Below are 16,509 nucleotides of genomic sequence, written 5' to 3'. Positions count from 1 at the left end.
GGAGAAGGGGACGCCTGCCTGGGGGGTAGGAGGCACATCGCAGTCCAGGCCTGTCCCTCTCTGCTGCCACAGCCCGGGACGGGGGAGGACCTGGCTGCTCCTCTCTGCAGGGAGGGGAAGGAGTTTCTGGAGCCTAGAGTCACTGCCCCGTCTCCGCCAGCCTGGCCCTGCCTGTGCTCCGTGGGGCTGCGCTCAGAGCCCTCCACTCACCTTGGTACCGTGGAGGAGCAGCGAGCCCTCCCTGCCGCCCGAGGCTGCGTTCCTAACAAGCCTTGTTCTGTCTGATGAAAGAGGAGGGCCACTTGTCAGAAGGCACAAGACATCTTTTTAAAACCACGCACTACAAGATCTCACAGGCTTTGATACGCTTTTAAACTCTGAGTCATCTTGAGTCCCACCTGGGTGGGCCGCCTGCCCGGCGGGGGCCTGGGGTGGCTGCACAGAGGACCCGCCACGTGCTGATGTTTGAGGCCCTTCCGACAGTGACCACGAGGAAGGGCCCTGAAGCGGCCCACGTGGAAAATGGCCCCGGAGAGAGGGCGGGAGTGACAGCGGGGTTAATGCAGGGCAGAGGGTACTTTAGTGCTTGACTCTATGGGCCTGTTAGTCTGCATGGCCACTGTGCCAGTGGCTGTGAGGCTTAAATGACACACAGTTAGTTCTCAGAGCTGTGGAGGCTGGAGAGCCGAGATCCAGGGGCCCCCTCTGTCCCTGGCTTGTGTCCTCGTGGGGCAGAGAGTCCTCTGGTGTCTCTTGAGGACACTAATGGCCGTATAAGACATCACGGGGGCCCCAGGTCTCGAGACGGCCTTCCTTTTTAAGGCTGAATGATCTCCCGTTGACAGAGGCCACAGTGTGCTTAGCCGCTGCCGGCCTCACGGGCTGTTTCCAGCTTCCGGCTGTTGGGAAGGACGCTGCTGTGAACATGCGCGTGCAAGGCTTTGTGCGGACCTGTGTTTTGGTTTATCTTTATTTCTCTCATTCTCGTCTGTTTGTTTTTCATATATGCCTAGGAGTGGAATTGCTGGGTTATACGAGTAGTCTGTGTGTATCCTCCGGAGGCTCTGGCAAACCGCCTCCTGCGGTGGCTGCGCCCTTCCCCGCCCCTCACAAGGGCCCGGCTCCCCCGGCCTCGGCAGCGCCTGCTGCTCCCCGGTCTGTTTTGTCGCAGGGCTACAGTGGCCCTGGTGGGTGTGCCGCGGCGGCTCCCTGCTGCCTGGATTTGCATTTCCTCAAGGACAGTGATGTTGAGCATCTTGTGTTTGCTTCTTGGCTGTTCCTGTACCTTCTTTGGAAAAAAATGTCTGTTCAGTCCTTTGCCCATGTTTAAGTGGAGCGTTGGTCCTTTTGCTGCTGAGCTGTCAGAGTTCTTTATATGTTCTGGAGACTCAACACTTAGCAGATCTATGATTTGCAGATATTTTCTCCAGTTCTGTGACTTGTGTTTCCACTTTCTTGGTAACGTCCTTTGACGCACGGAAGGTTCTACTTTTCCTGAAGTCCGGTTGATCTGTGGTGACGTTGCGGCTCTTGCTTTTGGTGTCGTATCCAAGAATCCGAGGTCATCAGAATCTACCCTTGTGCTTCCTCCCACAGCTTTATGCTTTTGCGGGAGAACTCTTACTGGCATGTAACACACGGGAGTCCGTGAATCTGCCATGCGCAGCCTGACAAGTCCTCACACACTGGACACACCCAGTAACCGGCACCCAGACCGAGAAGGAGCATGCCCAGCCCCCCAGACGCCCCTGGGAGCCCCCGATGGCAGCCCCCACCCTGACCCTAACAGTGTAGATTCATTTGCCTCATTTTGAACTTTGTAAAACTGGAATCTGCTCTTTAGTGTCTGACTTCCTTCGCTCAGTCTTGGATCTGTCAGAGGCCTCTGTGCTGATAGTTCGGGGGTGGGGTTGGGGGACCCACAGAGTCAGGGACCCCCGGGCTGGAGGCTGAGGCCACAAGGGCCAGACTCCTGGGCTGCAAGCCTGGCTCCACCGCCTCACACTGTGTGACCTTGCTCAGCTTCCTCTACCTCTCTGTGCCCTTATGGAAACGAGGGTAGTGATGCACCTCATCTCAAGGATGAAGGCAAGTGAGCGCGTGGAAGGGCTTCTGGCTCACGCTGTGGGAGTCAGAGGCAGCCCCCGCCCCCACCCCGCCCTGGGGCTGTTACTTTTGGAGACCAGGTGCTAGAGGGGGGAGGTGCTTTCTAGGCGGAGGGAAGAGCCAGGATGCGGGGCTGGCTCTCTGCTCAGCCTTAATTCTCGTTGGTCGGGTCGGGGTGTCCAGCCTGTCACCTTGGAAAATGCCCCCGCGGTCTCCTCTGTCCACCTGACTGACGTGTGGAGACGTGGCGATGGCTGTGTCTGTTTCCCTCATCAGGCGCTGTCTCCCCCAAGTAGCTGCCACCGAACTTCTGCTGTTTGAAGTCGTGAGGGTGGGTTCCCCGACCCAGAGTGAAGGGGGGTGCCTGCAGGAGCGGGGTGTGAGGGCAGTCACAGGTCGCGGTGACAACTGGGACCTTGCTGACAGGAGGTTTCTGCTTAAAGCTACAGAGCTGCTCCCGTCCCTGATTCTACCTCAGAGAGGGGGCTGCTCTGACGCCCTGGCATTTGGATGCTGGACATCACTGAAATGGTGTGTCCCTCTCACTGCCCCGGGGCCCAGTGCTGTGGTGTGATGCGCTACCCAGATCAATCCTGCATCTAGGGGTTCCTGAAGTGACCCCCTGCCAGGTCCTGCCCTCGGAGGCTCACTGTCTAGCAAGGAAGAATTATCTGAAATGATTGTCAAACTCTGAAATGGGGCTCTGGGAGCCCAGAACAGGGATATGTTCAGGGGGCACTTCCAAGAGGAGGTGGCATGGCCGTGAGATAGGAAGGTCCAGGTGGCCCAGGTGGGAGAGTGGGAAGAGCACTCCAGGTGGAAGGGACGGCAGGTGCAAAGGCCCAGAGGCTGCAGAGCAGACGGGACTGAGGATGCAGCCTCCTGACACTTCCCAGAAGCATCCCTTTGCCTGAAGACCTCGCTGGGCCACGTCCACTGGCACATCGGGCCCCACGCAGGAGAGGAGCCTGCTCTGGGTTCTTCCTCCCGACACGCAGGGGTCACCTGGGGCCTGGTTTGCAGGAGAGGCACCGGGGGCCAGGGGAGGGAAAACGAGAGGCTTGTGATGAATTTCACTGCGGTACTTACTGACTCAGGGGAGTGAGCATTACTAAGTCAGATTCAGAGAGTGGTGATTAACCTCCCCGTTTTAGGGCAGAGCGAGTCGGGGCTGAGCATCGCAGGCAGCAGCAGGATGCAGCCCCGCCCGCTCCCAGGTCCCAGTACAGTCCTGCTCGATACAGTGTATTGGGGTGGTTTTTGTACCTTGTTGAAAGAAGCCAAACTTGCCAATGTAAATTGCTTTGGTTATTTCAGTGTTAATATTTTAATCTGGTTTAATGGGTTTTAAGAACTATAAAACAGTAAACGCTAATTGAGAAAACTGAGCAATACAAGGATACAAAAAGAAAATGAGTCATCATTTTCACCCCACCCTCACCTCCTCAACCCCCCACGTACAGAGATGCGTGGGACCTGGCCCCTCTCTGCCTCATGCTGGGCAGACCCCTCTGCCGCTGAGCTGGGAGGAGCAGGTGACACAGCTGCTCTCCTGGGGACGGGTCTCTGCTCCTAGGCTGGCCCTCAGCACCCTGGACAGCCTGGGTCACCACTGGTCCCGTCCCATCCTGCCCCACAATATGGGCTCCCTGCTACACCACCCGCATTCCAGCCTCAGCTGAGCACCTGGGGTGGGCGCGCTGTGCCCCGAGCTGAGTGCTGCTGTTCGGGCCCCTCACCCCGTGCTAACGCTGCCTCTCTGTGCTTCGTCCAGGCGGGGGAGAAGCACTACCACCCTCTGTGTGCACTATGCATCCGGTGCGGCCGGATGTTTTCGGAAGGCGAGGAGATGTACCTGCAAGGTGAGAAGATGTGTGCTGCTCCGGACCCTCGGGTGACGCGCCCTGTGCTGGGTGTGAACGCGTGGGTCACACAAGCTTCCCGGGTGGTTAGGAAGTCCTGCCCCTCAGCGGGGGTGGGGGGCCTGGCTGGGCGGGGGTCCCCACCACCCAGCACCCGCCGGTCTAGGCAGACTGACAGATAGCCTGCCTCCTTTTGCATCATCCGTCCAGGTGATGTCCGTGAACCTGAGATGGACGAGATTTTTAAAAAGGTTGAATTCAAGAGCAGGACCCAGGAGTGCTGGAAATGTGGGGCCTCATGGCAAAATGTGAAACAACAGGTAGTCCATGGTGCCTGTGGGGGCTTCAGGCCTGTCCCAAAAGCCCCTCAGCCCAGGGTCCAGGTTGATGAAGGGACGTGGAGACCAGTCACTCCCGAGGCTTCCTTCCTGGCCAGGGGAGTCACCAGAGCGTCAGTAGGAGTTTTGGAGACAAAAACAGCCAACCTTCTAAGCAGTTCGTGCATTTCGTGGGAAATCCCCCAACCCGGTCACCATTAAAAATAAAAACAGTAACAATAGAGCGAAGGCGAAGCGTCCTGTGGCCACCAGACCCGGAGAAACAGCGGGGCGGCCAGCTGCCCTCCTTCCTTCTGCAGTGACCCCTCTCTGCTCATTGCTACTGGTTTAAAAATTACATCAACGCTCAGCCCGGAGCTCGCAGCCCCGTCTGTTCGCTGACAACATGTTTCTTCCCTGGGGCTTGGGGGGACACAGCCGCTCTCCTCTGACTACACTTAGTGTGTCACTCTGATGGCCCTCCCCACCCCCCGCGGCGCCCTCATTCCAGAGCCGCCGCGGTGAAGGAAGCTGGTTCCACACTTGTTGAGGCAGCAGAGGAGGGGGAGCCGGCCGACTCCGAATTTGACCAGGATGGCTGGACATCCGTGGCCAGGGAGCCAGGTTGGGATCGGGGTGGGGTGAGTGGATGGAAAATTGCGAAAAGAGACAGGGAGCATCAGGGATTCTTGCTGAGCTGGCCTCACAGGACTCCTGCTGAAGGCCGGCCAGGGCCTGGACAGCGAAGTCAGAGGTGGGGAACGAGGTGCGGTCAGAGATGGAGTAGGGAGGTTCCCTCTAAACCACTCAGCAGGATTCTTGCAGAGACTGGGCCCAGCAGATTGGAGACCTCCGAGGGGCCCAAGGCAGGATGGGTTAGAGGCTGAGACCCCCCCTCTCTGTCGTCACAGAGTCTTTGCAATGACGTCTCTGTCTCCTGTGACCCCGAGGCAGGCTGATCAGGGCCGCACACTGCCCCATAGACCAGCCATTGGGTGACCTCACCCAGCGTCCTTCTGGGCCGAGTGTCACACAGGCCTCCTTTTCTGAGACTGAACCTCATGTGGTGATGTCAGCCAGGATAGCCTGGTCCCCAGTGTCCCCTCTTGTTCCTCAGTCTCCAGAGCTTGTGAAAGGGGTTCTTTGCGCCCCTCCCAGCTGCACTGGGTTGCCCAGTTGGGGAGGGGTCCCCCTGCCCGAGGTGCCCACCCCCACCATCAATAGTGCTTTCTGTACCAGGACGTTCTGATGCCAAGCACTGTGACGTTGGGACAGCAGCTCAGGGACGGGGGCTCACCATCAAGGGGGACCCAGTCTCAGAAACAAAGACACTCTTCATGGCTCTGGGCTGAGGCTGGAAGCCTGTTTGCAAAGCGGAACCTGCCGTGACTTTCCGTGGGATGGTGAAGCCAGACCCATCCCCTCCCAGCCTCGTATGTCCCAGTTGGACCATGAGGGTTTGGCCCCAGGCGGCGATTTTTAAGCTCCGCTCCACGGAGCACAGGGGTCCACGGTGAGGGGTCTCTTTGGGGCTCTGGCCCCGCTCTGCATGAGACCACCCTGAGACCCGCTGCCTGGTCCACCTGGATGCTGGGGCCCTCCAAGGGAGATGAGGCAGGCCATCCCCACCCCCAGCCCCAGTACCAGTGCCACCACCCAGCCCTGGACACAACTTCCTCTGTAGGCTCAGCAAACATAGGAGAGTGTGGTGGACTCTCTCACTGTCAGGGGACCCCGATCAAAATACCGATTAGATGCTACTTTTTCCAGTGGGTTGATGAAGAAATGACACGTCCCTGTGTTGTGAGCACTGGAGGAAATGGGCCTCTCACCTGGCTGGTGGGCAAAAATTGAGAAATTAACCATTTGCCTCAGAGCCTTAAAAATGCCCACACCCTCTGGGGCCAGACTCCACTTCTAGGAGGCCCTCCAGTAAACAAGAGGGGGGCGTCTGAGCCTGTGTGCAGTGGCGTCTCCACAACTTTGTTTAGAAATACAACGGAGCTGACAGGCCAGGAGCAGAGACAGGAATTCTCAGCCGTCCGCACGACTGAATGTCACACAGCCTTTCAAGTGACCGTATTTAATTATGTGGAAAAATATCAAGACATTTTTAAGCAAAAACCGCAGGATAGGACACTGTGCGCGTGTGTTCTGTCTGATACGCACGTGTGCACCGGGAGGCCGCCAGCCCTGGGGGTGCGAGGCTGCGGGTGATATAGTTTTCAACTTTCAAAAATATTTTATTTATTTATTTTTTGTTTTGCTTTGGGGGAGGGAGTTAATTAGGCTTCTTTCTTTATTATTATTACTACTTTTTAACGGAGGAACCGGGGATTGAACCCAGGGCCTCAGCATGCTAAGCACACGCTCTGCCACTGAGCTCTGCCCTCCCTGCGACGGATGATTTTAATTTTCTTATTTATTCATTTTTAGGCTTGTTGAAATTTTAATAAACATCATCAATTGTCTTTGTAATTGCAAACAATTGTTTTGAAAAAACAAAAGCTTACACACGCGCGCGCGCACACACACACACACAGAGCGATCAATCCAGGTCTGCCAGGCGGCTGCCAGTCAGGGCAGGTGTTTAACAGGGAGGAGCGGAGATGAGTTCCCTTCCCAGGTGTTAAACGACCTGGAGGCTTTGCCAGCAGAAACGGACAGGCGCTCCTTCCTTCCACCCAGCTGTTGAGGCCCTACTATGTGCCAGGCCCATGTGGTTTGTTGAGGGGATATTGGAGGGTGTTGGACACACCGTCACCTTCAGGGGCATGGCCCCCAAGTCATTACCCCTATTTAATTCCATTAAATTCTCCCAATGGCCTGCGAGGTAGGGTGTCATTGGCCCTGCGTGCAGGTGGGGAAAATCTGAGACTGGGGAAGGTCGAGTTTGAATTAGCGCAGGGCCTTGGGGCCCTTCGAGACCTGTTACCTTGATGGCGGTGGCTGTCGATGTGGGACACTGGGTGGGGCTGGCAAGTAAAGAGACTGAGGCCCCAGTGGGTCAGCTCAGAGACCCCGTGAATGAGTGAGGGGTGGGGCCCCCACCCGAGGCCCTGCTCTTCACCCCACACTACGGTTCCCATGTGAGGGGCTCCCTCCCGCCTCCCAGCCGAGAGCCCTTCCCCAAAGCCCTCATGCCCCAGGTGAGTTCCCACCTGGCTCCGGTCCCCAGGGTGCCTGCGGCTGGGCCTGGCCTCTGCTCACCTCGCATGGAGAGGAGCGGGTTGGAAGTCACCTGGCAGCCCCTTTCTGTCCCCAGCCTGTGAACCAGAAGCTACCCATGTCTGGCTGCCTGGGGCTAGGGTTCCGAGGGACCGGGTGCAGGCCCCCGGGGAGCAGGTAGCCCACGGTGGTGAGTTTCCCATCCCTCTCATGTCCCCCCAGTGGGGCTATGAGCCCCAGTGATCTACACACCCCAGGCTCAGCACTGACCCTGTGACTCTGGCCCAGAGGAGCACAGGTGATGAGAATCCATGTGTGGACCACCAGCTCCCTCCTCCTGACGCTCCATGCGACCCCAGCATCCGGGGACATGACATTAACACTTCCCTTTTGCAACTCCGTCCACAGGCTCCTCCATCTGGCACCCGGCGTGTCGTCAAGCAGCGAGGACTGAAGACAAAAACAAGGTTGGTGGAATTCACTGTCTCCTCTGACACCTTTCACGCCTTCTGTGCAGTCTTCACACAGTTAAGGGGACGCTGACAACGTCTGCAGACTCACTGGCCTGTCCCTCTGGGGGCGGGTGGCCTGAGGCCTGTGGGTGTCAAGGCAGAATGGCTGGGAGACACTGCTGGGTGCGGTGGGGGCGTCCCAGGGTCGCCCTGCACTGGCCAGGCTCTGAAAGTGGCCAAAGTTTGGGGACAAGTGCAAAGTTAGTGGGTCTCCAAACAGTCCCCAAGACTGTTCACAATTCTGACACCAACTGCCAGTTCCAGGGGTCCCCACAACTGCCCTCAGTTCAACAGTGAGCGAGAAGGACTCACAGAGGTCACTGAAAACTATCATAGTCACGATTATGGTTTATTAGGGGGCAGGATGCAGAGTGAAATCTGCCCAGCATGGGGCAGGGTCCTGGAGGGTCCAAACACACAATGCCACTGTCCCCTCCCTGCGGAGTCAGGACTCGGCACCTCCCAGCATCAGTGGGTGACAGCATGCCCTGAGTGTTGCCAATCAGGGAAGGTCCACGTCCAGAGATCTTACGGGGGCTCTGTTGATGGGTTGGTTGATGGGTTGGTGGGTTGGTTGGTTGGTTGCCATGTGGTTGATTCCACTCTGGGTGGCATGAGCCAAGACCACCCAAATCACACAGTTGGTGTGGCATAGCCAGCCCCACCCCAGGACTTTTGGGTGTGGCTCATGCCCTCCCTAAACAAAGACATCCTATCGAGTGTGACACAGATCACCTTCCAGAAGTGAAGGCAATGGCCTGGCCAAGTTCCTCACCCCTCAGAGGCCCTGCTGGGTGCCAGGCAGGAGGTGCAACATGAGGAAGGAGGCAGGCGTGTACCTGGCCCTCCTGGGGCTGGCTTTCCAGAGAGAGAAAGAAATCAATGCCTAAACAGGCAAATAATGTCACAACAGCTGGCCAGGTGGAACAGCAGGGAAGGACCAACTTGACCTGGGATGGTGAGGGTGGGCGTGGCCTCCAGAGGACTGAGCTGGAGCTAGACTTGGAAGATGAGACGGTGCCAGCCCTGAAGACAGGAAGAGGTAGAGGGTTCCAGGCATGGTAGAGGCTTGTGCAAAGGCCCTGAGGCAGGAACAAGGCGTGTTCCTTTGGGCTGGGGTGGCAGTGCAGTGAGCAGGGGAGGAGTCCCGCTGCCCCCACGCTGGTGCACCTCTGCCCAGCACCTTGCCCACCCTTTCTCCCCAGCATCTTCCAAACCTGTCCCGTCCCTCAGCAATGCCCTCTTGTGACCATGCCTCCTGGCCAACTCCTCCTCTGGGTCTTTTAAGACTCATCTAGAATGTCAGCCCCGAGGACTTTGCTGAATCCTCCCACTGCCCTACGTCCTCAGCTCACACCCCAGCTGCCCCTTCCCTCGGAGCCTGGGGGCAAGGCACCTGTCTCTCTGTCCTGAATTCCTGGCTCCTGGCTCAAGTCCTGGCATGTGACACACTCAAGTGTTTGTCAAATGAAGGAAGGAGGTGACTCTTGGGGTAAATACAGCCCGGGGGACCACAGGCCCCCGGAAAAGACGCGTCTCAGCCAGCTCTGCTCCCTCAGGCACTACAGGAGCCAGGGAGCCCCCAGCCCCAAGAGCCAAGCCTATGCGATGCTCAGAATCCCTTTGCGGGGCGGGGGGGTTGCTGTGCCACCCGCAGTTTCAGGTGAAGACCCTGAGATGAACTGGGTCCCCAGGGGTGGCTGAGAGGAACGGAGGCTGGAGATTCAGGCAGGGCTCCCGGGAAGAGTGTGGGGGGAGGGCCAACCTGGGGGCCTCAGTGGCCCCCTGAGACTCTCCGGTAGCTGCGTTTACCAGGAGGGACTGGTGCCCAGAGGAACCCTGCCCCGGGAAAGGGGCGGAGTCTGCTACTGGGGGTACTTTGCTCTTTACTGTTGACGTGGGTTCTGTCCTCTGAGTCCTTCAGTAATACATTTACTGCGGGAGCCAGGGGAGCCCCCTCGCCCTTGGCTGTGTGGTGTGGGCAGGTCCAGAGCAGCAAACCCGAGCTGAAAGCCAGGTGTCAGCCTGTCCCCAGACCCAGCAGACACTGCGGGTGCTCAGGGTTTGGGAATTCCTGGTGGGGCTGGACAGAAATCCACCTTGTGAACTTTGATGAACCTAGAAGACGTGACAGGGTACGGACTGGCGGAGGGGACCCTCCTCATACCGGCCCCCTCAGAGTGGGTGGGACCCAACCCAATTCAGTGGACCCTTGCTAAGCCTGTTCTGAAAGAACCAAACAGAGGGAAATTCCCCCCCTTTCTTTAGCAATCAATTTCAGTGGGTTTGGAAGCCCACCCCCGCCACCTTTTCCTGCATCCATTCATTCATGATTCATTCATTCAGCAGAACTTCCTTGAGGTCTGGTTGTGCCAAGCCCCGTTCTCGGCCTGGGGTGCCAAGGTGGCCGAGTCACAAGTTGTGTCCCCAGCTGCTCCTGGTAGAGGCAGGAACAGGTGGACACACGTGGACGTCATGTCGGAGAGCCACGGGGACCCTCCTACTACACCTGGCATGGCATGGAGACCTGGGGAAAGGTGGCCCTGGGTCAGGGCAGGAGGGCTCCATGGAGGAGGGCCACATGCCCAGGGTCCTCCCCTAACCAGGTCAGGGTGGCCGGCGCCAGCTCCTGGATTCTGGACCCGCTGTCAGCTGGCCCTGGGGCTGCCGGGAGCCCGCTCCGTCCAGGCTGGACAGCAGCAACAACCTCTGCCCTCAGCCCAGAGGCCAGCCTGTGATGATCGCCGGCCACAGGCCCAGCAGCGGGAGGCCCTCTGGACTCTGGGTGCTGGTGGCCGGGCGGCCGGAGTTGGCTTCCTGGACCCATTTTCACAGATGCTTTGGGAACATTTGGGGCAGAGGCCGGCAGCCCAAGAGCTACCCTCTTAGCGCTGCGGCCTGGGCTGGTGCGGCTCTGGGCCTGCCCCTCTGTGTCCTGGGACAGGATCCAGGCCCTGGTCATGCCCTGCTTGTCCCTTGTTCCAGCCCCACCCCCGCCCCCAGAGCCTCCTCTGCCTCACCAGAGAGGTGAGAATAAGCCCCGGGCCTGGGTGGCACCGGGCAGCAAGTGGCCGGGCGGGCACGGACGGCTTTCCCTGGGCGCTCGGTCCCCGTAGAGAGAGCTCTCCCGGCCAGCCGGCCGCTCCCGGCCTGGGCAGAGGGAGAGAGGTGCACTTCTCTGTGGTGTTCATTGCTCGCGAGTCAGTTTACAAGCATGAACCAGCCGGACCCGGTCAGCTCCGGGCGGCCCTGTGGGGCCGGCTCGGTGGGCGGCCAGCCCCATAAGAAGTACAGGGGGGCTGACGTCTCTAGCTGAGTCCCGCCTCCAGGTGGGCGTGGCCCCACTGTGACCTAGCAGTCCAGGTGAGAGCTCACTCACCGATCTTGAGGGCCACTCAGCAGTCACCTACCTGGTGCCCCTCATGCCAGGCCCAGCAGGCTCTGGGATGCCCGGGAGCCAGCTCCATCCCTGCCTCCAGTTGCTCTCCAGCAACAGGGGCCAGCACCAGGGCCTGTGCACGGCCAAGCCAAGGGATGGAGGGCACTCCTTTCTCGCTGCCTGGAAGGTCTCCATCAGTGCCTGCCCGGCCCCACCCCCAGAGGGGGACGGATGCTCCCCAGGACGAGGATGCGCATCTGCTGAGGATGCCCTGGGGGGAACCGTCAAAAGACTGTGGTCCTAACTGCCCATCCTAAGTGTTCTGGGCATTGGCGCATATGGTCATTCACCTCACAGCCACTGAGCACCTTCCAGACTGGGTGCCAGGAATGTACAGATAAATAGACCAGCAGGCCCCTGCCCTACAGGCTCTCCCATCATTGGGGCAGCGGCGCAGGGGAGACAGATGTGGGGTGGGCAGGCTTCAGGGTGCAGGATGCTTGCCTGTGACAGTGGGAGGGACGGGGCCAGCTGGATGGGCCTGGATGGGGGAGGGAGAGGAAGAGGCCAGTTTCCTGAAGCTGAGACTTGACAGGTGGGCGGGAGGTGGGTCACAGGGCCCAGCCCTGTTCTGGCTCTGTGTCCCAAGTCTGAGGAGCCAGCAATCTGCTGGGAATCAAATGAGGGTTTCAGAGCCAGATGGGAGAGCAAGCGCTGGTGTTGGAGTTGGCCCTGCCTCTGCCCAGCTGTGTGACCTTGGGCAAATCACTAGCCCTCTCTGAGCCTCAGATCCTCAGCTTTAATATGGAGATGAGTGGGTGTTGACTTCTCACATGGTGTCCACTGGGCTCGTGTGTGACCTTAATGAGGCAGGTGCTGTCATAGGACAGAGCTACCCAGGGCTGGCTGAGCGGCAGGGACGGGGCTGGGTGAGCGGCCCGGCCCTTTGCTGGTGTGAACAAGGCCCCAGGGAACACAGCTGGGTATTAAGCTTGATTGTGAGTCTCCTTTGAGCGAACTGGAACCCGAGTAGGGAGGAAGTGAGGGAGAGCCCAGGCCTCCCGGCTCGGCCCCCTCACGTCTGGGCTCCCCGCCCTGCAAGGACGCGGCGGGCGCGCTGCTCCTCTCCCGGGCTGAGAGCTGGGCACAGGGAGGGGGGCAGCGTGCAGCCGCCCTGCTGCCTGCCCGGCACCCCGAAACGTTCCATGGCAGACCCAGACCCCACCCCCACCTCTCAAGGTCACGCTGGTAATAACCCCAGGGCCGCCCCACCTGTGCCGGGAAGCGTCCCTCAGGGCCTGGGGGAGTCTTGGGCTGCAGCTTTCAGCGTCCGGGCACTTTTCTTTCAAAACACCCAATGCCAGTCTGCTCTGCAAACAAGGGGCTTCCCACTGTGAGCAGGAAGAATGACTTGAACGGAAGTAAAAGTAAGGATGGTTTCTCGGTGCCAAGCAAGGGCCAGGCCAGGTCTCTGAGTCTTCAGAAATAGACGGTGCCTTTCAGGCAGGTGTTTGCACGTCACAGAGAAGGAAGCTGAGACTCAGAGGCTTAAATGTGTACGTACGTCATTTTTGCCTAGGAAAACAGGCGACCTGGCCACAGGGACAGCGAGAAAGACAGGCCCTGTGTTACCTTCCTCAGATGACACTGTCACCTTTGCAACGTCGCATGGCGTCACGTCTTACTGGGGGTGGCTGAGCCTCAGGACTGCACACGGGGTCAGGCTCAGCTCCTCGGGGGACCCCAGCCCCTGCCGGCCTTTACAAGCCTGTGGTCTGCGGGGACAGGCAGACCCCCGAGGCGATGCCCCACCCCACACGTGTATCCGGGCCGAGTGGCCCAGGGGCAGCAGGGCAGGCCTCGAGGAGGATGTTGGGGCGACGACGGGGGACAAGGAGAGGGGACGGACCGGTGACGAGTGGCTGAGCGCAGAGCTGACCCAGGAGCATCATGCCCTCTCCCCTTCTCTTTCCTGTCTGGATGCAGAGCCAGGTGTGCAGTCAGGTTTACCTGGGCGCCACCCCCTGTGCCTTCCAGGTCTGTCCCTCCCACTGCCGTGTCGGCCTCCTGTCCAGTCCTGGTGTCGGCCCATCCTCGCCGGTGTTGTGCTGAGTGTAGGAGCCGCTGGAGGGGTCGTCGCCTGGAGGGGAGGGGAGGGGGGCTCCATGGCAGATGCCAGCATCCTGGTGCTGCCATATAAAATGCCACAGACGGGGAGCTTGCACAGCAGAAATGAGTCTCTCACAGTCCTGGAGGCTGGAAGTCCCAGTTCAAGGTGCCATCAAGGCTGGTTTCTCCTGAGGCCCCTCTCCTTGGCGTGTAGACGGCTGTCTTCTCCCTGTGTCCCCATCCTTCTGTGCGTATCAGTGTCCTCTTCTTATAAGGATGCCAGTCAGATTGGAGGCAGGCCTGCCCTAAAGACCCCATTTTAATTTAATTACATCTTTAAATGTCCTATTTCCAAATACAGTCACATTCCAGGATCCTGGGGCGTTAAGACTTAAACATACGCGTTTTGGAGGGACACAGTTCCGTTCATCATGTAGCCCCTCCCTGGCTGCTAGCACCACTGCAGCGGGTGTGGACCATGAAACGGGCTGGGCAGAGTTCCAGGGGGTGGGGGGAAGGGGTCTGATTAGACAAGAGAGAAGCTATGGGCAGCTGGGCAGAGGGATGCCCTTCATGGAGATGGGTTCCATTTAGACAGGGGCAGTGGGAGGCGTGGAAAGTTAGGCAAGTAAGTGGTCCCAGCAGTGAGGGCTAGACCAGGAGTGGGTCCAGGAGCTGCCAGGCCACGCCTCCAGGTGGGGATGGGCACAGGCAAAGCTTGTAGGGTGGGAGCTGGAGGAAGACTGAGTCCACACAGAGATGGGGGCTTGACTCGAGGAGCAAAGGAGGTGGACGATCTGGGAAACGGTGCCCTCAGGGCTGCAGGAGTTGCAGTGGGGAGGGAGGAGAGGTGGGAATGTGTCCCAGCAGCAGTGGGCATTGGAGAAGCCGGTCACAGATGTGACAGCCGCCAAGTCAGACAACAAAGCCCCGGCTGGCAGAATGAGCTGCAACACGGCCACTGTAATAGAGGTGGATGTCGTTACGAGGTAAATGTTTCTGGACAACAAATTTCTGGGTAGCGAAATTCTGGGTGAGAGAGGTGGCCTTTGCTGGCGGAGCACACAGAATCCCTGAAAAAGCATCACTTGCTCCCACCCTCCGAAAAACAGATGATTTTGGCACCTGAGAGCCTGGTCATCGTGGAAGTGTCTCTGGCGGCACCGAGAGTGGTCCTGCTTTGTTTGCAGCCAGTGTCACCTGCTGTGTCTTCCAATTATAGCTTTCCCCTTGTTTATTTAAGCCTACGTGTTTATTTTAAGAATTCTTTCAACCTGCAAATAAAAAGAAGTCTCTCGGGAGCCAGCCTCTCTGTCGGCGTGTGACTCGTAATAATTGCCTCTGGAAGGGTCTTCATGTCGACAGAGTCTGCTTCAGTCTCCGCCTGTCTCCTCCTTTTCCAGGAAACCAGAACTTCTTCAGAGAGCATCATTTCTGTACCTGCGTCCAGCGCCTCAGGGTCCCCGAGCCGCGTGATCTATGTAAGTTGGGTTCTTTCTGTGGAGTGTGGGGAGGGGACGAGGGGCCTGGGGTGGTTGCTGAGCGTGTCCTCGGGGCTGGGCCTCCTCGCGGGGTGGGGCCAGCTCTCCCGTCCCTGCTGCTGGCAGGCTGGTGCAGACTCTGAGGCTGACCTGGAGCCTTTGACGAGCACATGTTGTGTGACCCAGCGGCTGCCCCGTTATGTGGCAGCAGGTGCACAGAGAGGTGTGCCCCCAGCTGTGCTCACAGTGGTGTGAATGGCATGGCGTCTGCATCCTGCGGCCGGGACTGGGATGAATGAGTGACGCCTGGGCACACGTCACGAATGATGGTGCAGATCTGTCCAGTTGCTATGGCAAGTGTTCCTAACGTGGCCCCGGAAGCAGCACGTTGAGGATGATATGTCATGTGATCCCATGTCCGTTACTCTGTGTGTGCATGTGTGCATAGGTACGTGTGTGTGTGAGAGTGTGTGTGTGTGTGTGCACTCATAGAAATACAAAATGTTTGGGAACATTTTAACTAATTGTTTGTGGCAACTACCCCTGGGCCGTGGGGTTAGGAATGGAAGGCTGTGACAATTATTTGCTACTTTGCTTGTCTAAGTAGCAAACTTTACTGTCTGGGGAGGAGCCTGGGGCACAGGGTGAGGTCTAGGGGGAGGGGGCGAGTCCTGGACTGGGCGTCCTGGTCCAGCTCCACCGCTGAAGGACAGCCTCGGGACAAGTCAACTCCCCCATCCCCCGCCCTGACCCCCGGCCAGGACTTTGTTTTCCTCTAACTCTTTGGGTATCAGATTCATGCTCTCAATGCCGCTTTTCAGCCCAGAAACTCTTGTTCTGGTTGGACACAGGGCCATTCCCAACCCTGATTCTGATGGAGAATGATAACAAACATTCTGGTCTGGAGAGTGAATTGCAGGATGGCCCTTTGCAAATGCAAACCCAGAGGCCCAGAGAGGCAGCATGAAGTCATCAGACCAGCTGTGTGCCCTTGGGCGAGGTGTTAGCCTCTCTGAGCCTCTGGGACCTCACCTATACCTGGGGACCCACAGCACCTGCTGCCCAGGGCCACCAGGGTAGAGTGGGAGGCCCTGGGACACAACTCTGGGCCCAGACGGAGGACTCAGGAAACACCTGCTGGGATTACTGTTACGACATCGGTGCCCATCTGCTGGGGGCGCCGTAACAAGCATCGCAGACCAGGGGGCTTAAACCCTTCTCACAGTCCTGGAGGCCGGGAGTCTGAGTCAGGGTGTCGGGAGGTTCGGCTTCTCCTGAGGCCTCTCTCCTGGGCGTGTAGACAGCCGTCTTCTCCCTGCGTCCTCACATGGTCGTCCCTCTGTGCGTGTCTGTGTCCTAATCTCCTCCTCTCAGAAGGACCCCAGGCATATGGGACCAGGGCCCACCCTAATGACCTCATTTTACCTTAATTACTTCTTTAAATGCCTGTCTCCTAATACAGTTACATTCTGAGGTGCTGGGGGCTAGGGCTTCAACATACAAGTTCAGGGGGACATGATTCAACCCGTGATGCCATCCTTATCGTGAGCAACAATAATAATGAATGTTGTTGCG

At 58.5% G+C, this 16,509-nt stretch overlaps 1 protein-coding gene across 7 annotated transcripts in view; it reads left to right on the top strand.

Moving 5' to 3' along the window:
* The window catches only part of ABLIM2 (actin binding LIM protein family member 2), a 140,499-nt gene that overhangs the window by 69,153 nt on the left and 54,837 nt on the right, over positions 1-16,509 (top strand). For all 7 annotated transcript variants that reach the window (XR_012062909.1, XM_072946759.1, XM_072946751.1 and 4 more), the window contains exons 7-9: positions 3,881-3,968; positions 7,862-7,920; positions 14,857-14,934. Coding sequence is in view for 6 of the 7 variants with exons in the window: in XM_072946759.1 (XP_072802860.1) it covers positions 3,881-3,968; positions 7,862-7,920; positions 14,857-14,934 (225 nt within the window). In the remaining variant the exon portion in view is untranslated. The remainder of the gene's footprint in view (positions 1-3,880; positions 3,969-7,861; positions 7,921-14,856; positions 14,935-16,509) is intronic.

The sequence above is a fragment of the Vicugna pacos genome, chromosome 2, assembly GCF_048564905.1.
Source record: "Vicugna pacos chromosome 2, VicPac4, whole genome shotgun sequence".
Lineage (NCBI taxonomy): Eukaryota > Metazoa > Chordata > Mammalia > Artiodactyla > Camelidae > Vicugna > Vicugna pacos.
The sequence above is the reverse complement of the archived record's forward strand: the minus strand, read 5'-3'. Positions and strand labels throughout refer to the sequence as shown.